The sequence below is a fragment of the Mastigoproctus giganteus genome, chromosome 6, assembly GCF_048544385.1.
Source record: "Mastigoproctus giganteus isolate SK-2022 chromosome 6, ASM4854438v1, whole genome shotgun sequence".
NCBI classification, from domain to species: Eukaryota; Metazoa; Arthropoda; class Arachnida; order Uropygi; family Thelyphonidae; genus Mastigoproctus; species Mastigoproctus giganteus.
In genome coordinates this window covers 16,217,204-16,244,025 of record NC_143580.1, presented here as the reverse complement: position 1 = coordinate 16,244,025, position 26,822 = coordinate 16,217,204, and the positions used below count along the sequence as shown (strand labels likewise).

The 26,822-nt window shown below is 36.3% G+C and overlaps 1 protein-coding gene across 2 annotated transcripts in view; it reads right to left on the bottom strand.

The window, feature by feature from the left end:
• Positions 1–24,768: 24,768 nt before the first annotated feature.
• LOC150084007 (retinol dehydrogenase 13-like) overlaps positions 24,769–26,822 on the bottom strand; it is a 50,212-nt gene continuing 48,158 nt past the window's right edge. The window contains exons 5-7 of one of the 2 annotated variants that reach the window (XM_090374980.1): positions 26,152–26,361; positions 25,673–25,880; positions 24,769–25,118 (exon numbers count right to left, since the gene is read on the bottom strand). In XM_090374980.1, the coding sequence (XP_090231106.1) occupies positions 25,022–25,118; positions 25,673–25,880; positions 26,152–26,361 (515 nt within the window). In that variant the 3' untranslated portion in view covers positions 24,769–25,021. The remainder of the gene's footprint in view (positions 25,119–25,672; positions 25,881–26,151; positions 26,362–26,822) is intronic. The other variant, XM_090374981.1, reaches the window with a different exon arrangement.

The following is a 26,822-nucleotide window of genomic DNA, read 5'->3' as shown; positions in this document are numbered from 1 at the left end:
AACAACAATGGGCCGAATGCTGAACCCTGGGGTACACCAAGAAGAGCAGTATCCATTATAGCAACTTGACCTTGATGCCATACTGCTCCAATTTGTACAGTAGTCTTACATGTCCAACAGTATCAAAAGCTTTCCTGAAAGCCAAGTATATATCAATTATTTTTTGCATCTAGTTCCTTTATGACCACATCATAGTATCCAATAAAATTGGTCAGCCAAGATTTCCCCTTAACAAACCCATGTTGTGTCTGAATTATTACTGCTGTCTTGTCTAGATGATCGTGCAGTGCTTCTTTAAGCAATGACTCCATTATTTTCCCTGGAACAGAAGTCAAACTGACAGGTCTGTAATTATTTGTGTCACCCATTGATCCCCCCCCCCATTTGTGAATTGGAGATACATTTGCAGATTTCCAGTCTGTTGGGACTTCCCCTGAGTCCAAGGATGCTCTCATAATTATGTCTAAGGGTCTGCTTACTTCCTTTTCCACCTCCTTTAATGTAACTGGATAGATCCCATCCACCCCAGGTGCCTTTCTTATGTTTAACTTTAACAATTTCTCCTCCACTTTGCTCTGAGTTGTTACAAAATCAACTCTGTGTGTGAGTTTGATAAACATCTGGCCCTCTCCTCCTTGAATAACTCTTGTGTGAATGTAGATGCAAAATACTCATTTAGTTTGGCAGCTGTATGAGAATGATCATCTACAGTCAAACCATTGATATTAAGTGGACCAATCTGATTCATCCTCTTCCTTTTAGTTTATATAAGTAAAGAAGTCTGTTTTTTTTTTTGCATCCTTTGCCAAAGATTTCTCACAACCTGCCTTCGGTTGTCTAACCTCCTTTGTGACTTGATTACCTACTAGCTTATATCTACCATAGGCTTGTGTCGCCTGTTAATTTATATGCATACGATGCATTTTTCTTCTCTGCCACAAGTCTTCATTAGTTCATCTGACATCTATTTGGACCTAAATCTAGAACAGTATTTCTTAGTTGGAACAAAAAGCTTAGTAGCTTCCAAGATTACTTCACTAAGTGCCTCATTTAGAATTTGCTGTTTGTAAAATCATCAGTTGGTCTCACTATACAGAATTTAAAAAAGCTGCGAGACCATAGTCAACTTTGCGAAAGCAAAAAACCCTTCTTTTTACCCCTGATGGAAATTACATCTTTAAGTAAATTTCCACATCAGTACACTGTGATCACTGCCACCTAATGGCTCCTTTATCTGTAAATTCTTCTTCTTTAATGCTGCCGAATGGCGTTTGCGACTTCGTTTTGATATTGTTCTCTGTCTAGTGCTCCGTGTAGAATTTGTGCTGTTGTCATGTGAAGCCAGGTGTTGATGTTATCTAGCCATGCCATTTTCGGTTTGCCTGGGCGTTTCTTGCCTTCGATCTTTCCCTCCAGGATGAGTGGTAGGTGATATTTTTGTTGGTTCCTAGCGATGTGACCTAGGTATTTGCATTTCCTGCTGATGATGGTTTTGAGCAGGTCCCGTTCCGTGTGCATGTCCTGCAGGACCTGTACGTTGGTTATCTTGGCTGTCCACAGGATTTTCAGCATTCTTCGGTAGAGCCACATTTCGAAGGCCTGGAGCTTTTTTGTAGTGGCTGATGTTAGAGTCCAGGTTTCTACGCCGTAGAGCAGTATTGGCCAGATGTAGCATTTCAATGTGCGTAATTTGAGCATGATGTTCAAGCTTCTGTCGGTGAGGAGGGTTTTCCACTTGGTGAATGCCTGCCTGGCTTGTTCAATTCTGCTTTTGATTTCGGCCTCATGGTTCAGCTGGTCATCAATGAGTACTCCGAGATACTTGAAGCGGTGTATTTGCTCTAATTTTTCATTGTTTGATCGTGATTTTCTTGCAGTCCTGCTGACCTTCATCACCTTTGTTTTCTTTTTGTTGATTCGTAGCCCCCATGCTTGGCTTTCTGTGTCCACTTCGTTCAAGATGGTCTGTAAATCTTGTTCTGAATCCACTATTAGTGCTGTGTCATCGGCATATCTTAAGTTATTAATGTAGTGTCTGTTAACTTTTATGCCGATGTTCTTGTCAGCCAGTGTTTGGTCGAAGATCATTTCCGTATAGATGTTAAAAAGAATGGGAGATAATGGACAGCCTTGCCGGACGCCTTTTTTTATTGGAATTGGGTCTGTCAGGTCGTTGTCATAGCAAAGCCGGGCTGTTTGATTCCAGTGGAGAGTTGTAATAAAGTTGATATCGTTGTTTTCAAGCCCAAGTTTTTTCAAGTCAGTCAATTAGACAGTCATGGTCTACTGAATTGAAGGCTTTCTTGTAATCAATAAAACATATATACACGTCTTTTTGATGTTCATAGCACCTTTGTAGCAATATTTGTAAACAGAAAATGGCTTCTCTGGTGCCTAGTCCCCTGCAGAATCCGAACTGTGTGTTTCCTAGTGCACTTTCGCACTTACATCTTATCCTTTGCTGAATCACCTTGAGGAAGACTTTTAGCACCTGGCTCATTAGACTGATCAGCCTGAAGTCTTCGCATTTCCGGCTGGTAGCCTTTTTTGGTAGGTCCACGAAGATGGATTGGAGCCATTCGGATGGAATGTTGTTGTTGTAGATTTGATTGAACCATTTCGTTAGTTGTTGGATGTTGCTGTAGTCTAGTTGTTTCAGCAGTTCCACATGAATCTGATCAGGTCCACAGGCCTTGCCTGGCTTTGTTATTCGGATGGCATGTTCCACTTCAGATGTTAATATGCGGAGATTGTCTTCCTGTGTTTGTTGTTGCGTTTCTGCCGGTTTTCTGTTGGTGTCGAACAGATTGTATATATGGCTCTTCCAGGTGTCGAGTTTGGCTTGTTTGCTTAGTATAGGTTGATTGTTGTCCGTATATAAGCTTGGGATAGGAGCCGGTTTGTAGATGTTTCCAGCTTCTTGTGCAGGTTATAGTTGTCATTTTTCTTGATTAGGTCTTTGATTTCTGCACACTGATCTTCCATCCATTTTTTCCTTCGCCTTCCGGATTTCCTGTTTGATCTTTTGCTGTATTTCTTTGTTTTTTCCCAGTTGTTGTTGCTTTTGAATGTTCTCCGTTCATCCATTAGGTCTAGTATGTGCTGGGTCATCCACCATTGTTTCTTTTTCGACACCTGATGTCCTAGCAGGGTTTCTGCTGTTTCATTGATGCACTGTTTGAGTGAATGCCCGAACGCTTGCACGTCTGTTGTTACTGCTTCGATCGATCTGATTGTAGTGTTGAGATGAAGCTGTACTTGTCGCCCGTTGGTGTCGTTCTTAAGTTTCTCCAGGTCGATTCTTTTTGTTGTGCTTGTGCGTTTGACTGCTTGTAATTTGAGACGTAGTGTTGCTATTACTGGGTTATGGTCTGATGATATGTCAGCTCCAGGGTGAGTTTTTGCCTTGAGGACACTTGACATATCTGATGTTGATTAAGATGTAGTCAATTTGGTTCCTGACGATATTGTTGTCAGAGTCTTGTGGTGAGATCCAGGTGTATAGTCGTCAAGGTGGTAGTTTAAACCAAGTGTTGGCAATGCTAAATTTTTCTTCTTGGCAGAACTGGATGAGTCTGTCGCCTCGTTCATTCCGTGTCCCCAAGCCATGTTCTCTAACTATGTTTTGTAGCTTTCCTTGACCGATTTTGGCATTAAAGTCACCGAGGATGACCGTAATGTTGTGCTTCTTCAGCGACTTTCAAGTGTTGCTTAGCTTGTCGTAGAACAATTCAATTTCTTGATCGTCTTTGTCCGCTGTTGGTGCGTAGACCTGGACACATTCAGGTTGATCTTGTTGCCTGCTAACTGTAGTAGTGCGATTTGTTCCGATATTGGGTGAAACTGGTGACTTTGTTGGGCAGTTGTTTGTGGACAACGAAAGCGACGCCGTACGTCTGCTTGGTCTTCTCTTCTCCTCCGGAACAGAAGACGTGGTGGTCGTTTGATATAAACTTCTTTGTTCCAGGCCATTTGGTTTCACTTAGCCCAAGTATGTTGATGTTAATGCGTTCCATTTCTTGTAAAGCATTGGCTAGTTTTCCTGGTTGTAGTAGGCTTCTAACGTTCCATGTAGCTAGTTTCAGAAAATTCTTCAACGCAAGCTCGGAGATTCTTAGCACCCCTGTCCCATTCAAGGGACACCGAAACTCGGGGCCGTGGTTTATTTTGCTTGCTATCATTGAAGTTTTCAAGGGAAGGATAATCCAAGTAGTTTCCCGTTGCTTTCTTGGATCACAATTTAGTTGAAAAGGTCGTGTGTGGACCTTTTGAAACGGGTTTCGTCTGACGTCTCCACTGAAACCTTTCCGCCATGGGAGGCCCTTCTGGGAGCATACAGCTCCCGACGGTATAGCTTTCAGTTTCTTTAACGTACGCAAACTCTCGTAAATTCTTAATGCATGAATAATCACTGCTGATAATCAGAACAAGAGTGTTATTCCCCCTGGTTGTCTCTTGAACATGCTGCTGTAGAAAACTCATCCAATAAATCCACAAAACCCTTGCTAGTGTGCAAGTGACCAACCCACAAGTTCCAGTCACTATCTATGAAGTTAAAATCTCCCATTATAAGACACTGATTTACTGGCCCACTATTTCTCTGTATAATTGTTCATTAAACTCATCGGAGCCATTAAGCCTATAACAAACTCCTACCTTCATTTTTGCTTTTGCAGTGCTTATGTCACACCAAACTGACTCAACATTGCACTATCCATCTATATCAACTGGATGCACTTCCTTAGATTTTATGTGTTTAACTAACAGAATAACCCCTCCTTCCTTCCTATCATCTCTATCTTTTCTGTACACATTGTACTCTCCAATTCTGCATTCCTTATATCTGTGTGACACCATGTCTTTGATATCCCAACAATATCTGCTTTTCATGTCTTGACCAGCACTTCAAATTCATCAAATTTATTTACTATACTCCTAGCATTGTACATGCTAGGTGTATTGCAAGTCCACGTTGCCAGTTGCCTGGATAACATACCCTATATGCAAAATACCTAATATACAGTACTTCAGTCATAATGGAGAAGAATTTACAGAAATGATTTTCAAACTGCATTGACCAATGTGAACTTGTTAAATGATTGAATTTAGTGTATAAGAGTGGCAATCCAAAATAAAGTATAATGTGTTGATATTTTGGAGTTTCACCAAATTGCTTTGGTAAAAGTCAGAATTTTGGGCTTTTACCAAGACAGTTAGTAAAACCTATGATTCACTTCATTTTGGGCTTTTACAGTAACATTCACAAAACTTGGAGTAGTCCATTTGTATTCAGCTGGATGGTCATAACTACGACTTTGTTAGTATTTTATTTCTGTTGCCATTCCTTTTAACAGACTTTCTATAAACCTGCCATAGTTTTGGAGCTGCTCTCATCATTGAGTCGTGGCAGATTTGTTCAAGACCAAGACAGTTAGTAAAACCTATGATTCACTTCATTTTGGGCTTTTACAGTAACATTCACAAAACTTAGAGTAGTCCATTTGTATTCAGCTGGATGGTCATAACTATGACTTTGTTAGTATTTTATTTCTGTTGCCATTCCTTTTAACAGACTTTCTATAAACCTGCCATAGTTTTGGAACTGCTCTCATCATTGAGTCGTGGCAGATTTGTTCAAGATTGAAGTGTCACTGCAAAAAGTTAGGTTTGAAGGGGGTGCATGCCTAAAAAGTATTCTGGAACAAGCGTTATGCAGTGCACTTGAGCCAGATGAAGTGAAAATACCAGTTTTTAGGTTACTCGATAGCATTAAATTCATATGATCCATTCATATAACTTTTCAAACTATCCAATATCGCTCTGTGATATTGGATAGTCTGAAAAGTATACTATGGATTGGGTAAGAAAAGCTGAGGATGAGAAATCACTAGCAAAAAGAGCTAATATGGGGATAAAGGAGTTTTTTCTAGTATTTACCATACAGGTTACTCTAAAGGTCCAAAACAGTGAAATCATAGACAATTCAGCTAGAACTGCAGACGAGGTGAATGGATATTTTGCAAAGATTTTTATAATTGAAAGAACATTTAAACGGGGAGGGACAGAGAAAGGGAGTCAGACTGCAGTAAGGTTAGTGATATAATGACCTCTCAGAGCACCTATCCAAAAACTAAGGCTGAGAGAGAGAGAGATTGTGTGTGTGTGTGTGTGCATGCAAGGCAGCTGGTGTAATGGGATGAGATGCATCCTGTTATATTAAAGAATGAAGCAGGGGAATGCATTATATTGCTGCTGACATCACCAGTGATTCCTTTGGAAATAATCACAATATCAAAACCTAGATATACAATATCAAAATCATTTCCTTTAGAAACAATTTTGATATTGTATATCTAGAAGTAAAGCTTTTCATTTGATTACTCATAAGAGACCAGTACCAAAGAATCATTTAGATCAGTTATATATGTGACCTGAAAGAAGGCAAATGAAGTTCAGTCTAGCTAAATGTGTAAAGGTTTGTATTTAGGGAAAGAAATCCTAGGGTTGCATGGAGATTAAAGGACACAGAATACAGGTTGAGAAAGATTTAGGGGTAATGATAAAACAAGATATGAAGTTTTCCTTGCAGTGTAAGTGGGCAGTCAGGAAGCAGTGGGTACATTATCAGTGATCCTTGGCCATAGGGAGAAGAATATCATTCCTTTTTATAAAATGGTAAGACCTCACCTAAAGAAAAAACAGAACTTCCAGAGAGTGCAAAGAAGGGCAACTTGATTGGTTGAATGAGCTAATATTCCTCATAGGGTTATGAGGAATATTAGGAATATCTGAGAAGTTGTGGAATGTTAAGCCTAGAGACTGGACAGGGTGACGTGATAGTGTTTGAGGTCCTTATAGGTATTTTTGTTGGCAGATGAAACAAGAACAACGGTGGTGGTGGTGCTAGATTAGGTTTTATGGGGATTCATCTTTGGGCACCTTTTGTTCAGCAACTTGTTCCAATGTTGTTGAACATTGGAACAAGTTGCTGAACAAAATGTGGAACACACTTGTTCCAATGTTGTTGAACATTGGAACAAGTTGTCTCCCAAGGTAGTCATAGTAGAGTCTGGCAGGGTTTAAGGTGGATGTAATTTGATTGACCCAGGGATGTGTTTTTTTTTTTTTAATTTGTGGCCAATACAGAATAACCTTTCTCTGTTGCATCATTTGGTGTGACTAATACCAATTTCTTTGGTCTTGTTTCCTGCAAGACTAACAAGTGCACTTTCCTTCTTTGGTTTTTAAAGTCATCTTTATGCTTTTCATCTATACTTGAAAATAGCGATAGCATATATTTAGAGATTTTAAGAAAATTTGCACATAAATAAACATGTTTAAACAAGCTTGAAAACAAGTAAAAATTCCAGGGAGGGAGGCACCTTTTACAGTTTTCTGCTGTAGAAGGTGGTTGTATATAAATTTTTATAATTGATAATTTCAGACACAATTATCAAGCTGTTATTCCTATTTGATAGCAGCACATTTCAAGCAATGACTGAAAACTGCTGGCCGTCAGAACATGTCCAGTTTCTAAGAATATAGGCTGGTAGGCTATCTACTCGAGTAGTCTGACATGAGGATACATAAGTAAACTTGCTTTGAGTGACTGTGGTTCAAATCTGCTTAACTACTACTAAATATGGCACTATCTTGTGAACTCCTGACTGTGTGGTCATTCTGGAGTATAAACAGAAAATCTATTTTTTTTAAATATATATATATAAGGCTATTTTGAACTAGCTTTAGTGTTTTCATTGCAGCAACTTGCATTTAAGCATCTTTGAATTGAACCGTCTATGCAACTCTATTTGTTGATAGGTTTAGTTGCAGACATCCATTGGAGTTATGAGGTTTAAAGCATGTGTTGAGGATGTATTGCACAAAAGTAATGTGAGCCTAAAGTGGTGATAACTGATGTTTGCTAATTTTAATACTAGAGAAGATGCCAAAACTCCAATCATACATACCAAAATGAAAATGGAAGCTGGTATTAGTTATAAAACTCATTGTGGAGAAATTGCTGCACCCCATGTTTTACCAGAACTACATAAAGTTTCAGCAGTCTTCCTCCAAGTAACTTAGGGACATCATGGATGTTTATAGATCAAAGTTAGGATATATCTCCGTAATGATCTGTAGATTACCATAATAGCTGAGTGGTTAGCACGAGAGTTCAGTAGCACATGTGTTTCAGTTTACCATAGTTCAAGCCCACATGACTACTGAACATTGTTAATTATTGTATTCACTATAAAAATGATTAGTTATCAATTCCTCTGAGCGTAGTGGACGTGTCAGAGTATAAACAGAATCTTTGTGTGAAATCACTAGGAGCCCAATCACTACAACTATATTCAAGTTGTTTTGTCCAACTGCAGATACTTTATGGTAGCAATGCTCTCAGCAGGGAATTTTGTGGCACACCTTGAAACCACACTCCCAAGAAGTATTTCAGTGTTTCTTTCTTGGCCAATCAGTGTTGGTCATTAGTTTTCTCTCTATTCATACAAAGTACTGTGATCCAGTTTTGGCAATTTTTCCTGACACTTTTGCTCATTTTTCCCACAAATTATTTTAAATATTCTGCCTAAAAGCTCTTATAAACATTTACTTTCAGAATATGCACTCTTTCCTGGAGACATACTTTTGATACCAGGTATTATCACTCCCAGTATCAATACCAGATAGTGCCCACTATCTAGCATTGATATTTTATAATTTCTAGAAATTTATTTGAAGAAAGACATATGTGGGAACTGACTAATTCTAAGACGAGATTAAACAACACTGCACTCCATGTAAATATCAAAGGCAAAAAATGAATTGTGCCTATTAAAACAAGCTGGAAAGAAAACTTTACAGAAAATATTCCAATGACCAAAACATTTAGAGGCCAATTTTGATGACGTTTGAAATCTTTGTTCCTTGTGTGGATATTATTTAAGTCTGGAGCTGACTACCTGTTACAGCATCCATACTTTAGACTTAAATGATATGCACAGGGATTTCTAAACATCATCAAAGTTGGCCTCTAAGTGGTTAGGTTAGTTGAAATCCTGGATATCATTTAAATTTAATGTACAGAGCCAAATACCCATTATTAGCATTCACAATACCACGTGGATGCTGATAACGGGTGGTTGGCTCTTTACTTTAGACTTGAAAACAATATTCACAAGGATTGTGGATATGCTGTATTCATAACTGAGTTGTCATGAATGCAACCTGCCAAAGAGGGCCAAAAAGCCTACAAACGGTGCCGTTGTTGTTGTTATTTGGTTTTTAGGAGCATTAGCAACTAAGGCCATATTGCTTCGGGGATATGCGGTGGTCGTTCCCTGACCTTTCCACATCCTCCGTATTTGGTTGTCACGGGCTCGAACCCTGGTCTAATCAAGAAACGTGTGCTACGCACTGCTGCTCCTGCCCACCTGGCTACGGAGGCGCAAAACGGTGCTGTCTGGGTGGTGGTATCAGGCAAGAATAAGTAACAATAGTCTTCTCCATTGGTGAAGCATTACTTATTCGAGGTAGAGCAATATTATGGCAACTTGTGAAGGTTATCACAATATGAGATATAATTAAAATGATGCCATTTGCCTACTCTGGGTAGTTAGTAATGTATAAAAAGGATGCGATTGCTCTAACCTATACATTAGTAAATTCCTACGTGGTTTAAGGCTCTTGCTCAAGAATGCATTTCAGTCAAGCATATACCTTATTCAATTGATAATCTCCGTCTAGACTAGGAAAAAAAAAAATTAAGTGATATGAAAAATAATTTTTAGCAACAAAGAAGTACACAAAATTGTTGCAATAAAAAAAAAAAAAAAAAACAACCCTACAGTGAACTCCCAGTTTACAAACATCTGATTTATGAACTTTCAATCATATAGGTAAAAATTGGCTAAAATGAAAACTTATACCATATGAGAATTTTGCTGCAAACGGCAATGGGATGATGCATGTGAGGTGCTACAGTTACTTGCAAGCATGCTGTAATTTAACAGCTGGAACAAAGGAAAAATAAAAAAAATATTCTTAATCTTCTATTTTTTCCCCCTTCTCTCTCGCCTTTTTATTTGATCATGCTGTTCAATAAGAGCATGACTAAAAGTAACTGTAGCACCTCACAATTCATCCTGTTGCAGTTTGCAGCAAAATTTTCACATGGTATAAAAGCGTTAATCTTTAGTTGACAACACCATGTATGTCATGTCATTTTCAGATTTTATGCACTACTTAATATACAGTATTCACTACAATGAAAACATATACCATGGCAGCACACTTAATGTACAAATTACCAAAATACCTTCTCTTAGATAAGTGATTTCTGTTTAGAGTAGTTTATTTGATTAAAAAACAACTTGTATTCTTTCCTTGGTCATTTCACGTTTCCAGTTTTGTGTGTGTGTGTGTGTGTGTGTGTGTGTGTGTGTGTGTGTGTGTGTGTGTGTGTGTGTGTGTGTGTGTGTGTGTTAGGTGAAAAGAATTTCCATTTCTAGGTTTGTTACACTGCAATTTGATTTGTAGAATGGGGGGTCAACCGATTATAAGTGCAATTATGTATTCTCATTATAAGTAATAACTGTTCTCTATGCATAACTCGAAAGATGAGCTTAAACTAGAGCTATGTATAACGTACTTCACTAACTTAAGTGTGGCTCCTCAAATGCACTCCATCTCTACTGTATATTACAATATTTTAAAATCTTGTTAAAAAAGTTTTAAATATTGTTAGGCCTTTGCATTTTTAGGGGTAAACATTTTATTTTTTGGAACATATTCTCTCATCATACTATTATACCTGCAGAAAAATCATGCCCAATTTAGGAATTACTTTTCAGGAATGCATGGCAATTGTAATTTGAGAAATTACTGTATAAAATAACATTTTGTAACAGATTCAGTTAAAGCACTTATTAACAAACTTTTGCATCAGTTCTGAAAGATACAGATAACACTGGTCGGCAAAAAAAAATTTAATTTTTTGCTCCCTGTTAAAATTCAGGGTGATTCTTGTAGATTTGACGTTGCTGAATTCAAATATGACAACCATATTGCTCTAACACCAACCAATTTTAAGGGAGAAGGGACAAAATGTTTCGAGTCAAAAAGATTTCGTATATTTTAAGAAAACGTTACATACAGTACTAAATACAATATTACTGAACAATGGGTCTTATTCAATTTACAAAAATTTTTATCTGATAACAAAACACTTGTTGTTTTTTGCCTTTTATAATTATTCATTGGTGTCTCTGTACAAGATTCCAAAGCTGTCCGCCAACATATTTGGAATCCATAATCCATTTTCCCTGGTATCTTTATTCCATTTGAGAAATATCTTGGTGAAACCTTTCAACCATGTTCATTGGAGACCACTCCCAAGTTTTCAGGAAAAAAAAGTCTAAATGAGAATTTAGGAAGTGAAGTTTTAATGACAGGTGTTGGTTTTCGGTCTTTAACCTACGATAATTGAAAACTAAGGGTGACTCAGAACTTAAAGCTTTTTAAGCTTTAAGTTCTTGAACATATATTTTACAAGAATCTGTTGAAATTATTTCAGGGAGAAAATTGATGCCGACCAGTGTAATTTAATTATAGCACTTCCAGTTACATCTAGAAACACCATCTTAGAAAACTGCAAGGGTATTTGATTAAATTGTATAGTGATAATTGAAATCGGGAAAACTAAGATTTCATCATTTGTAATTAACAAAGAATATAATCTATGAAAATCAAATATCAAGTAACAGTAAAGTCTAATAAAAAACTTTATACACTAACATAATGCGATCACTATGCAAAAAAAAAAAAAAACCCCAGCAAGTACAAACAAATTTTATCAAGCTAAAATAAAACTTATATGGTTGGTTAAGTTCATTGTAATAAACATGCAGCTCAGAAGCTCCTTTTTCTGTCCTAGGATGTATCCATACAAATATTCTCCAATCATATGTCAGCAATTTCAATGCCTATCAAGGCTGTTATTGGCCATTTCAGGCATAAAACATGTTATCTTTTAAGTAAGGAAAAAAAAAAAAAGAACCTTTTGCACAACATTGTACAAAGCCATCCTGAAAAATGCAGTTATCCACCTGACATGAGAGGAATTAAACAAAAAGCAGGAACTAAACAGAAGTCTGACAACTAAGATATACACATTGTATTCGTTGTCACAAGGTGACAATGAAAATTATAAAGTATACGTTTTGTGTAATACTGTATATAAGAAAAATATACTTATTTTAAGAATTTATATATAGACTATAAAGTATTAGGGCAAAGGTCTCATGCTACGAGGTAGAATGACTAATATGTAGGTTAGTGCAAATGCATCATTTTAACATAGCTATCTACCAAAGTAGTTAAATTAATTAATTAAATTGGCATCGTTTTGGTTATATCTCATATTGTGACTGCCTTCACGAGTTTCCATGGTATTGTACTATCTCGAATAAATAACACTTCACCAGTGGAGACGAGGCACCTCCGTAGCCAGGTGGGAAGGAGCACACGCTTCTTGATTAGACCGGGGTTCGAGCCCGTCACCACCAAATATGGAGGATGAGGAAAGGTCAGGGAATAACCATCGCATATCCTGGAGCAATATGGCCTTAGTCGCTAATGCTCCTAAAAACCAAATAACAAACAAACAACAAACATAACCAGTGGAGAAGACTCTTACTTTGGTAGATAGCTATGTTAAAATGATGCATTTGCACTAACCTACATATTAGAATTTATATATATAATTTCCAAATACTATTAAGTGCTGCAATTTTTTTTTTATATCCCCTGTTGAAGAGTTGGGAAATCTTAAGCGACTGAAATATTCACTTTATCTCAAAAACAATCAAAGAAAATGTAGGCAAATACTATTCAAATTAAATGTGTGTGTGTGTGTGCACGCATGCGTGCGCGCGCACACACAATTTTTTAGAATTGCATGGTGGGAAGTTCTCTGTTATTAGTAAAAGCAGTTTTGAAATCATGGAGTTTAAAAAAAGTATTCTACAATTTTGCAATTGAGAAATGAATTTCATTAGGGAAAAAAAAGGTCTGCAAAATTAACACTATTTTATTCGTATAACAGACTGTAAAGTTGTTCTACGTGATTTCATTGTGTAGATTGAATTACTTAGTGCAGTAATTAAAAAAAAAGAAGCATAATACAGAGTAACCTCTGTATTATGCATCAAACAAGCAAAATAACAAACATTAAACTTGGCAGGTGCCACAAATTCAGTAATTTCTCTCTTTCATGCATATGTACACAATAGTTATTGGTGACTAATACTCACAATGTTACGGAATGCTTGACAGTCGAATCAGTTCACATTGTACAGGAATTCTTATAGCCTTTGGAAAACCAAAGTAAAAGTTTGTTAAAGCATTTATTTATATGTATAATAAACGTTTGCACTTTATGTTTACACATTGGTTGTAAAATTAAATGTTTAACTAGAAGAAAGAAAAAAAAAAAAAAAAAAAAAAAAACTGTCCTGAAAGTAAATAAAACTTGCCAAAACTGTTTAGTTGTTCATTGAATAAAATATATTTTTCATGATTCCTTGCTGGCATTATGCAGGCTAAAATGATTTAATAAGGGAAAATACTTGCACTTGCTCTACATCGAAGAAAAACACATTGTGATGAGAATGAGGATACACCATAGATTTTCAAAAAGTTGGTCATGGAACCCCTCTACAGATTCAAGTCCTCTGCAAGAACCATAATACCTTTAAAACCAGTAATAATTAATAATAAATTAAAGATTACTATGTGTATAAATTAAAAAATCAAATATAAAAAATTCAAAGAATATTTACAGGATCCCAGAGTTCTATATTGAATATTTATTAATCCACACATTTATATCTGCACATTCATTAAAAAAACAAAAATAACCAAGTATATGTTCTGTGGAACTCATTATGTGAAATTAATAAAATTTCCAATGGGGAGGGCAGAGCAAACCATATATTTGCAAATGGTTTATTGATTGCTACCCAGAAGTGTAAAAGAGAATTTCCCACATAAAGACACATTCAGTTAACTAATAAAATTGCAATTGGTGTAAATAGTAGTAGTAGTGGCATGCGATGCAAGAAAGCAAGTGTATGAGCTTATGCAGCATCAGCCAAAAAAAAAAAAAAAAAAAAAAATCACACCATTCCCTCCAAATGCCCGTCCAGTTCCTCCTTAAATTTATTCAACCTTCAACTTCCACAACGACAGATGGAAGTTTGTTCCAGCAATTAACCACCCGTTGGCTAAAGGCAAATTTCCGCACATCTATTCTACATCTGTCTTTTCTTAATTTGAATTTAGGCCCCCTTAGGTTCGTAATCTGAACAAGTGGAAGGATCCCATCAGAATTCAGCGTGCTCAACCCATTCAAGGCCTTATACACCTCAATCAGATCACCGCGCAGGTGCCTAGTCTCCAGCCACTGCAATTTGCAGAATTTAAGCCTCTCTTGGTAAGAGGATCCCTTCATTCCCCTCACCAATCTTGTTGCCCTTCTCTGTACACGCTCAAGTAAATCTACATTCTTCCTAAAATGAGGCCTCCAGATCTATACGCAGTACTCAAGGCGTGGCCTGACCATTGCCTTATACAGAGGGACAATCACCTCCTTCTCCCTGCTAGCAAAATTCCTATATATCATTGACAAAACCTCATGACCTGCCCTGGCAGCCTGTCTGCATTGCTCAGAAAACTTCATATGTGAATGCACAATTACTCCCAGGTCTTTTTCATTTTCTACCACCTTAAGTGTAGTACCACACAGTTGGTACGTTTCTCTGGGGTTACTTCTATCCATACGCAGCACTTTGCATTTGTCAAGATTAAACTTCAGTTGCCACTTTGTATCATCTGCAAACTTCGACATTAAGCCTGATATACCTTCATCATCATTGATAAATATACAAAACAACAGTGGACCCAACACCGAACCCTGTGGGAATCCACTAATAACATTAGTGCACGAAGAGCAGCAACCATTGATTACCACCCTCTGTCTTCTCCCACTTAACCATCCTTTTATCCATTGTAGCAACTTACCCTTAATACCATTCTGCTCCAATTTGTACAATAGTCTTCCATGCACAACAGTGTCAAAAGCTTTCCCGAAATCCAAATATATGATATCAAAATTAATTTTTGCATCCAGTTCCTTTGTAACCACATCATAATAATCAATTAAATTTGTCAGACAAGACTTTCCCTTAACAAACCCATGCTGTGTCTGAATTATTGCTGCAGTCTTGTCTAGATGATCCTGCAATGCATCTTTAAACAGTGACTCCATTATTTTACCCAGAACAGAAGTTAAACTAACTGGTCTGTAATTACTCGTGTTACCCTTCGATCCCCCTTTGTGAATTGGGGATACATTTGCACATCTCCAGTGCGTGGGAACCTCCCCTGAGTCCAAGGATGCTCTTATAATTATGGTTAAGGGTTTGCTTAGTTGCTTTGCCGCCTCTTTTAATATAACTGGATAGATCCCATCCACCCCAGGTGCTTTTCTTATGTTTAACTTCAACAATTTCTCCTCCACTTTGCTTTCAGTTATTACAAAATCATTAAGTATCCTGCTACAATTTGATAACCTTCTGCCATTTTCAAACCTTAATAATTCCTCATGTGTGAATGTAGATGCAAAATACTCATTCAGTTTGTTTGCTATCTGAGCAGGATCATCAACAGTCGAATCATCGATGTCAAGTGGACCAATCAGATTCATCCCCTTCCTTTTAGAGTTTATATAAGGAAAGAAATCCTTGCTGTTTTTCTTAGCATCTTTTGACAAGGATTTCTCGTAATCTGCCTTCGCCTACCTAACCTCCTTTGTGACCTGATTACAGACTAGCTTATATCTGCCATACGCTTCTGAGTCGCTTGATAATTTATATGACTCCCACGTATTTTTCTTCTCTGTTACGAGTCTCATTAGTTCATTACATAACCATTTAGGCCTAAACCTTGAACAATATTTCTTAATAGGTATGAAACTTTTAGTAGCATCCACGATTAATTCCTTGAATGCTTCCCACTTAGAATTTACTGTTGGTAACATCGTCAGTTTATCCCACTGTACAGAATTTAAAAACTGTCGGAGACCACTGTATTCACCTTTACGGAAGCAAAAACCCTTTCCTTTACCCCTGATGGTAATTAAATCTTTAAGTAAATCCCACATCAGTACAGTATGATCATTGCCACCTAGTGGTTCCTTTATCTGCAAATTCTTAATACACGAATGATCACTGCTGATAACCAGATCAAGAGTATTACTTGCTCTGGTTGCCTCTTGAACATGCTGCTGCAGAAAACAATCATCCAATAAATCCACAAAAGTCTGACTAGTGTGTGAGTGACCAACCCACAAGTTCCAGTCAATATCTGGGAAGTTAAAATCCCCCATTATAAGACATTCCGATTTACTAGCCCACTCTATATCTCTGTACAATTGTTCATTGTACTCATTCGAGTCATCAGGCCTATAACACACTCCTACTCTTTATTTTTGCTTTCGCAGTGCTTACATCACACCAAACTGACTCAACAGTGCACTGTTCATCTATATCAACTGGATGCACTTCTTTTGTTTTTATGTTTTTCTTAATTAACAGCATAAAACCTCCTCCCTTTTTGTCCTGTCTATCATTTCTGTACACATTGTACTCCCCAAATTCCAGTTCTGCATTCCTTATATCTGTGTGACAACACGTCTCTGCTATCCCAACAATATCCGCCTTTGGTGTCTTGACCAACACTTCAAATTCATCAAGTTTATTTACTATACTTCTAGCATTGGTATACATGCAAGCATACATGCTCCTACTCCTATTCACCCTAACACATCCCATATACCCACCTATTTCAGGCTGACTGCCATCCGTCCCTGAAACCCCCAACATCCCACGCTCCAGGTCGCTACTTATTCTAATAGAAGTTGTGCAAGAATCACCTTCACCTCTGCCTATGGCTACTGTTAAACTATTAGTCCTTGTATCCCCCCAAGCTATCAGTTTTCCGACCAACCTAACACTGCCTCGATAGCATCAGCAAATATTCTTGCACCCTTTCTATTTAAGTGTATCCCATCCCTCTAGAAGCAGTCTCTCCTGTTAACAAGTACAGTCCAGGCTGAAAAAAATTCTACCCCTTTAGCCTTGCACATTCTTTCCAGGGCCGAATTGATCGACAAGGCTCTCATCATATACTCCCTTCTATCGTGTCTGGGCAGAATTGCAGACACTTTCAAATTCAACCCTAATTCTCGGCTTTTGTTCAACAGTGACCTGTACTTAAGTAATTCTGCCAGTCTCCTACTCCTAATATCATTAGTGCCAATGTGTACAACTATATCACCTTTTGTGCCCTTAAAAGAAGATATCCGCTCTACAATGTCACAACCTTTGCCCCTGGCAGACATACCTGGTCCTGTTCCACCTATCCTTTTTACAAAGCATGTTTCCCATTTCCCTGACAATAGAGTCTCCAACAACTACTAGTTCCTGAGGGACCAGCACATTCTGCCTTGGGGGTTGCCGCTGTGTTGTGTGATGACCAAGTTGAAGTGGGCAGCTGAGAGCCTGATGGCCCCTCAGTTTAGATCTTTCGAGGGCATCCACCCTGTCCTTCAAACTCTCATATAGGCCCATAACAATGCTGAGTTGTCGCCCGATTTCCTTACACTCCTTACATCGCGCACACACAAAGACATTGCCCATGGCAATATCATGTTCCGTTCCAGAGAGTTCGGCAAACATTTCACAAGTCGCACATTTTTTTAGGCTGTGATGTGTTGGAGAATCGCCCCCCTCAGTTCTCCCGAGTCACAGCACTCTTGCCACTTTGTGTCCATTGCTTTGCTGCTCTAGTTTGGGGCATGATACTTTAAATTAATAAAATCAATAAATTAAATTAATTAAATGTCAATACTACGCTATCTAATAGAAACAGTGAAGCATATTACTCTGTAAATACGTTAGAGCTACCTAACTACCTCAATTAAAAATTTGAATTCCCTACCACTATATACAAAAACAATGGCTGCAAGATTTGAAAGAAATACAGTCGGTCCTCGTATAACACGTGTTTGCATTACACGAATTCGATCATACACGATTTATAAATAGGGGAACGTTATCTTATATAACACGAACCGAATTCGCTTATACACAATTCGCCTTTGTGTTTACAAGAAATGGCAGTCGAATGCGGAATCACTCCAACTGAACGCAACACGATAGGAACGAAGAAGATTCTGAAAATGTATTTATGTGTTTTATATTAGTGAAGGGGAAACACATTTCACCATAATAACGTAAAAACTAACACAATTCCAGCTATCGATATAATCGCAAATGCAATTAGATGGAGTTTACTACCAGTTTATAACAGATTCCACTAGCAGAAACGCAACTGGAAATTGTTTTTATTGTTTTATGGTAGTAACCCCCAGAAATGTGCTTTAGTAAAATGTGAGGTGTTAATAGTGTATCTCGGCCTTTACGGTGTTGTTTATTCAGTTGCTATACGCGTGCAGCTTTGTTTATGTGTATCAAGCATGCCTCCTCGTTTTGTAATTGTGCTTTATTCCCTAAAAATGAGTAAAATACTTAAAAGGTGTGAAAAGGAAGCGTCCTGGCTAACGCACTGCAGATTCAGAGAGAAAAAAAAAAGAAGCAATATCGATAAACAGAGGCGGACTGGGTCAAAAATTCTTACCCGGGAAAATTTGTAGTGGCCTCATACTACGGTTTATGGCCAAAATCCTACACTGGCCTCCGGCCCACCGTGGTTTCCCCCGTAAGGCTTATGGCCAGTCCTCTTCTGTCGATAGAGAAAAAATATGAAATTGTGAAACGCTTTGAGCGAAATAAAAGACCATGTGATATTGCACGTGCTACAGACCTAAATGAGGCAACGCGGAGAATTACAAAGAATGCAGAGAAAATAAAAACAACTTTCATAGCGGGAACAACTCAAAGTGTAATTAAAATCCATTAGATTAAGACACAAGAATTGGAAGAGATGGAACGGCTGTCATCTGTTTGGATAGAAAATCAAACAAAAAGCAAGTTTGTTTACGATAGAAGCAAAAGCATTAGCAATATTTTATTATGACTTACGTATTATAATTTATACTTACGTATTATAAAATACGTAAGTATTTTATTACGACTATTTTATTTAATATAATAAATTTTTTACGAATAAAATACGTATTTTATCCGTAAAAAATACTTTAGTATTAAAAAATACTAAAAATACTTTATTATAATATTATTTTTATTACGTATTTTAATCGTTATAAAATACGTAAGTATTTTATAACGATTAAAATTACCCGATTATTTATTGTGTTTGGTAATGTTTTGGTTCCAAATGTGTGTTCAATCTTGGGTGGTCGGCACCTAACCCTACTTTTCCCATAGGGGCTGTTTATATTGCACGATTTTGCATTGCACGAGGGTTTCTAGGAACGCAACTATCGTGCTATACGAGGACAGACTGTAATGGTTTTACGTATATTAAGTATTACGTATATCTACAAAAACTGTTTATCTAAATTAAAATAAAAACAACCAGCGTAACTATAACTATAAGACTATGTATGAAGTACAATATAAAATAACAATTATGTAAATAAAAAGGCAAACACTAATCGTTTTTTTGGAGCCTGCAACTGACAGCTGTAATTTTTAAAGAGAGTCAGCACCCTCTTCCACAAATCAAAATCTTGCCATCAGTGTCATTCACTTGGCATGTGCCAAATGAATGTTTTAGATCAACTGTGGGATCGGTTCTCAAGAGAAGTAACAGCCTAAATTTCAGGGCTGTGGAGCTGGAGTTGGATCCCGGAGCCGGAGCCAGAGCCAGTAAAAAAAAAAACTGGCTCCTTGGCTCCAATTAACTTGGTCAGTCATAACCACGAGGTTGACACATGTTATATGCTTTGATGCTTCATGGTGTAGTTTCATTTCCCTGTTCTTTTTGTTTGCCCTATATATATATATATATTTTTTTTTTAAATGTCTAAACCAGTGAGTGGTTTTCGAATAATGCACATTTTATTTTTTCAGACATGTCAGATGTGTTGAAGCCCTCTACAATGAACAAAGGATCTAGAACAAAAAAAAAAAAAAAAAAAGTATTTGAATACTTTATGGTCACTGAAGATGATAAATAATATATTTGCACATGCCAAGTGAATGACACCGATGGCAAGATTTTGACTTGTGGAACAAAAATTAGTAAAACCTCGACCAATAAAATCAGTGTTTCAACATATGCCCAACATACAAGCGAGTACCTTCATCAACTAGTGAAAGGCATGCAAGAGTTTGAAATGAGAAAAGAACATGTATTGTGCACTGTGACTGATAACGTGTTAAATACCATTGAGAAGTTAAATAAAGACCAAGAGAGAGAGGTGATTCAATAACAGATGATGAAAGTGAAAGAGATGAATCAAGTGATGATACTCCAGAATTAGAACCTGATGATGACCTAGAAGCAGAACTGGATTTAACTGACATCATGGATGAAATTTCAAGCCTCTCGAGAGTCCAGCACATGTGTTGTGGTGTTCATACTTTGCAGCTGTCAATTCGCAATGGCTTAGGAAATAAATGTGCAAATGCTCATGTAAATAAAGTGAGATAGGTTGTACTAGCTGCTAGAAAGCCAAAAATAGAAGCAATAATTAAATGGCGTGCTGGAAAAGTAGCAATTTTGAATCAAGCTTAGGTGGGGTAGCACATATGATGATGGACCGCTTACTGGAACTGAAACTCGTGGCGTGGATGGGTACTGGGAAGCAGCCTTCCTGGTGATCGCTGCTTCTTGGTAGCTAAATGGCCAGAAACAACTAAACAACACACACTACACAAACACAGCACTACACTCATTTCTGGCCATTGTAGTTTTGTATATCATCACAGAGAACCATGGTTGAGATGAACTAACACTTAGGGGCCCTTACATAAGACACAACATATGTCCACATATCCTTATTGACATGGCCAACCCTGAACTAACACTAACAAAAGTACTGTGGGACCAGGTGCAGAAACTTAAAAACTTGCTTTTCCAACCACATACTACTACAAAGAAAATTCAAAGTGAAAACTTGACTCCTGGTCAGTTACTAAATGAATGGAAGCCTCTGATCTACTGCCTCTCCAAGATATATGGTCCCATAGCTGAAGGTGCCATGCCCTCCATGGAAGTTAAGGAAAAATCTTTATTGGGAAATGGGGTCTGGAAAATTTACCGCCAGCAATTTACCGTCAGCAATTGATCGCCAGCAATTTACCGCTGCGTCAGTTTATCACATAAACAATTTACTGCCACGTCAGTTTATTGCATTTTACCATCTAGAAGCAATGAGATGTGTTTGGTCAAATCATAAAAAGTAATTTTTTATTTAAGTTTCTGCCTTAAGCTATGATTAGCATATTTTTTTAGAATTCTATGAACTATGAGGGAATAGACGAAAATAAAAAAAACACATGTACGAAAATATGTAATTTAATAGGGAGATTATGTATTTTAATAGTTACATGTATCACAAAAATAGTAAAAAATCCATTATTTGAAACAATATAACAATTGATTAATTTTAAAATAAACTATAACATTATGTATGTTATAGTACACTGCAAAAATTCAAAATGAATGTTTATGCAATCTTCAGAATCAGTCACGTTGGGATAATTAATTACTAAGAAACTAATATTTACATCACAGTATGTAAATTATTAATAAGAAATATTATGCGCTATACCTCTTAGATAATCAACAATATCACCCCGTTCATCGTATGTACTAACAAGCCTTTTAATTCGTTCATCACAATCGCGATACTTCTTTTTTTTTGTTGCCCGGATCACTTCTACTTAACTATTGTTCAATGCGCATTTCGTTAATACTTTGTTCTTTTTTAATGCAATCGATAAATTTACAAATGTTGGGATGATAAGCAGCGACTTGTTCCTCAAATCTTCTATGCCACCCTTCAACAGAATTATTTGTTCTTGGTAATCCTTCAAGAACAAGCTGGTTTACGTTCCACATTTCATGGGAATACTTTGGTGGTCGACGAAGATGTCGTCTGGTTGGGCGTCCAATCCATGTATCCTCAAAATAATCAACAACTTCTGGCGATTCTGGAGGAAAAACATCTCCAGAATAATTAAAGTACATAATCTCCCTATTAAATTACATATTTCCATACATGTTTTTTTTTTTTTTTTTTTTATTTCTGTACTATTCCCTCATAGTTCATAGAATTCCAAAAAATATGCTAATCATAGCTTAAGGCAGAAACTTAAATAAAAAATTACTTTTTATGATTTGACCAAACACATCTCATTGCTTCTAGACGGTAGATTGCGATTAACTGACGCGGCGGTAAATTGCTGATGGTAAATTTTCCTTGACTCTTGGGATATAATGTAATATTAGCTAGCGTTTATGTTGATCTCAAGTGCAGATGTTTATTAACAGATGGACAACAAAGCAAAGCAAAAATTTATGTGATATAGCACTCAGAATAAGAAACCCTCAAGAATGCCCCACCCCAGGAGAAGAAATACAAAGCAATCCACCATCATTATCTAATACTAATTCTGAAGATGAGTTTGACTTTGACTTTGAAAAGATTATTGACAAACAGCATAGCTTGAAAGGCTGTCGACTGGAATTAGAAAAAGGCGTATCATATGTTACTCCTATTAGTACATTGACTAAATTCAAGTTAGAAGTATGTGTCCCTCACTGAAGTTGAAAAAACTGATTGTCAATCAAAGATGTCAGTAAAAGTTGCAATATTAAAGTACCCTAAAATTATACAAGATGTTGTACAACTGCTGTTTGCATTGCTCCCTACTCAAGTCACTGTAGAGCGTTTATTTTCAGCTCTAAAAATCATTAAATCAGATTTGAAAGCATCAATGAAAAAGGACTTGCTTGAGGCAATCTTGCTCTTAAGAACAAACTGCTATACATAATTAAAAATTTGAAAATTCAGTTTTTAAGGGAATTAAAGTTAATTTGCATGTTTTTATATGGCAAATATAAGTCAATGTTTTTTTCCTATAATGCATTAAGTTGTTTTCAATTCATAATTCAATCATTTTTGTTAATTAAATTAAAGGTCAAATTAACTGAGTATTTTTAGCCTATAATGTAAAGATCATTTCAACAGTGTTTTCATTTGTCAGTTGAACATGATCATTGCTCACTTCAACATTTCAAAACTAAATCAAGATTTCGATAAAGGAGTTGGAGCCAAACATTTGATAAATTAAAGGAGCTGGAGATGCAAAATTTTCTCCTGGCTCCACAGCCCTGCTCAATTTTACTACCTGTCTCAGAACTCAGATCTAAATTGTCTATATCACAACAGCAATTTTATTTAGATAATTTAATATGCTTTTATAAGAACCCCATAAGTGGCAGAACAGCAGCAGATAGTCTTATCTTACCTTTGATTTCCAAAATTCATGTCTCCACCATAGCTAGTCCAAACATTCCTTTCAATACAAAGCAACACGAGAGGGAATATTTGGTCTCCTGGGGCAATGGGGGATGTTACAAGATCGAGCACATGTGAAATGCATGGGTCAATATGTCGAATGCGAAAAAAACAGTTTCAATGACGTAAGCTTTAATGGCCCCAATCATATAGAGTATACATAGAAATAAGGTAGCATACCTCATTCAATCCCCCCCCCACCACCATTAACTACATTTGAAAATATACAACCTAATTTGATTGGCATGTTGTCTTAATCAGACTCTTGCCAGCAAACAGAGTTGCCTTTGGAACAGGTGCATCCAACCTTTTTTAAATAAATGCAAAAATCCTCCAATTGTTACATAATATTAATAACATTCTTATTATATAGTTATAATAATATTACTAAATTCTGAGGAAGATGCACAAAATATGAGAAAGCAATACAGAAAAATCAAATAGTATAAAAAAACATAATTTTGGAAATCAATGTGAAACTATTTGGTGATGCCCAATTTTAAATTCAGGGGACACAACACTCAAAGGCTGCCTACGTGACCATGGGCCACGTAATGTCAAATAATGGACTGTACGTGGCTTGCAGGTTGGACACCCCTGCTTCAAAAGAAAAGATACTTGGCAAAGAGATTAATGTTATTTCTATATCCAGTGCTGGCCCCATAACTTGCAGGGCGGCCCTGTTCAAGAATTACTTGTGAGCCTTGTTTGTCATTTCCTTACTTCCAGAAGTTAAAATAATACAGATATTATTGAAAGTGTTTTTAAATAATGTCTTTGTTCGATATCAAACGAAAAATACATATTGAGAAGGAAGTATACGCTCTGCTTCTAGCAATTTTGTGGATAACTAGACAATAAGATGCCAATAAGAGCTGGTTGGCTCGTTGATATAAATGTGGATGATATTATTATTTAGACCATTTGAGTGCGGGGCTCTGTTCAACAGAACTGGTTGAACATGCTTGTGGCTGGCCCTGCCTATATCAATGCTGTTGAGAAGGTTACAGAAGCAAGCTTGCTAGTAATCACATTGGCAACTTTGTTGTGCCTGATTGCTCAGCTGTGGGTCTTTTGTTTTACATATTTTAACTAATGGCCCCAGGAAGATACTTTATTTAATTTGAGAATAATTTCCATAAAGTGATTTTAATGATGGGTTTATAAAAATTATTACAAAACTAAGAATTTAATTTTCTTGTCAATTCTGGGCAGAAATATGCACTTACAGTTCTTATATGGATACCAGCTACATCTTTCATGAGAACCGAAACCTGTAAATAGGCCACTTTTTGAAGCAGCACGGCTGTGTTGCATTCGAAGATTAAGGTTTTCTCTTTCCACACAGACCAATGATATCCTCTTTCTTTTTGACTATTAAGATAATCTCCAAAGTTATTTTTTGTCTAAGATGCTTGACAAAAAATATGCCACTACAATCAAGAATTACTTTATATGAGTCCACTTCTCACTAACTAACCATAGTCTTTTAGCCATATCCTCATCCTTAGCTTTTTCTGAGGGTTCTGCTTCTTTGCAGTTGCTACAAGAAAAATAAAACATTTGTGTACAAAAGTATCCTTTAAGAAATAATTTTTACTTAGTCTAATAATATATATCACCAGAAGTAACATAAAAAGTTCAATAATGTTTTCTTTTGGTGAATAAATGAAAACAGGCATATTGACAGTGGTCTTTGAAGATACATAATAGTCTCTGCAACCCAAAGATTGGTAAAAAATATTTTTATATTATAAACTTGAAAGTCAATTTCAATATTAAAAAAAATAAATAATTTGTGACTCTTCTATCAAAATACTTATAAACAATTTATAATTCTTATAAAAATATAAAATTTCATTTATATTTTTACATGTAAAGAAAATTTCTTTCTAAGAGAGAGAGAGAGAGAGAGAGAGAGAGAGAGAGAGAGAGATACTGATTATTAGGGATTCAGCTATAAGGCAACTATGGAACTTTTAACGAATAAGTTTGAAGCTAAAAATGTTGCAGATTACTTGGTATTAGTTTTTTCACACAAATATCCAGGTTGGAAACCACTGCATTCTTTTTGTTTATTCATAAGAGAAATTTTACCTGAAATATTTTCCACTTAAGTTGACCACATCAGGTGACAGAGAACAAAAAAGGATTGTTTGTGCTCCCTGATTAGGTGTCTTAGGAAATAACCAGAGCAGAGGTGACACAAAGATGGAGGCAAAAAAAGACTTTGTAAACCCCATGTGCCTTGTAATTTCAGTGTTGACTATACCAGGATGGACAGCGTATACTTGAACTTGAGAATCTTAAAAAAAAAAAAAAAAAAAAAAAAGTACTTTTTTTGTTTTAACATGAAAAATTTAAACAGTAAAAGTTCTGAAAATTTATGCTTGTAATACAATCATGTTGGAAACTATACAGAATGAACATAAAATTGGACTATGCTGATCACAATTCAAAATAAGACATTTATGTATTACTAAAGAACCATTATTTTCAAAAAGAATAAACAAACAAAAAATTTGAATAATGCAACTTTTTTAAAATAAAGAAAAAATATAAAAACACTTATATACCTTTGAGTCTTTTGCTAAGTTCTTGAGTAAAGAGAATATTTGCAAGTTTACTTTGAGCATATGCAAATGCTGGATCATAAGATTTTTTACTATTGAGGTCATCAAAGTTGATGTCACCTGACTGATGAGCAACACTGGAAACATTAATAATTCGACTGGGAACACTGGCTACCAATTTATTAAGCAGAAGATTTGTCAGTAGGAAATGTCCTAAAAAAACAAAGAAATAAGCTTTTTTTTTTTCTCCACAAGAGCTAATATATTGTTTTCTTATTAGTTTTTAGTTTTTAAATTTTTTATAATTTATATTTAAGGAAAGTTATGAATACTATTCATGGGATGCTAGGATGTTGATCTCTTCTGGCATTTGTAGCATAAAATCAAGAATTCTGCACTTATTTTATCCTCTGAGGAAAGTGCTGAAAGTACCAAAAAGGAAACTACTTTTTTTTTTTTTTTTTTAAAGAATTATCATTAAAGGCTTCTGTTTTGTTTGTAGACTCAAAACATACTATTTGTTGTTTTAGGAATTCACTATTCACTTATACAGCTAGGCTTCGCATAACACGAGTTCGATTAACACGATATTCAGTTAACGCTATTTGAAAAATGATACCACTTTTCACTTTACACGATGCAAATTTCCAGTTAACGCGATCTTTTTTTTTTAT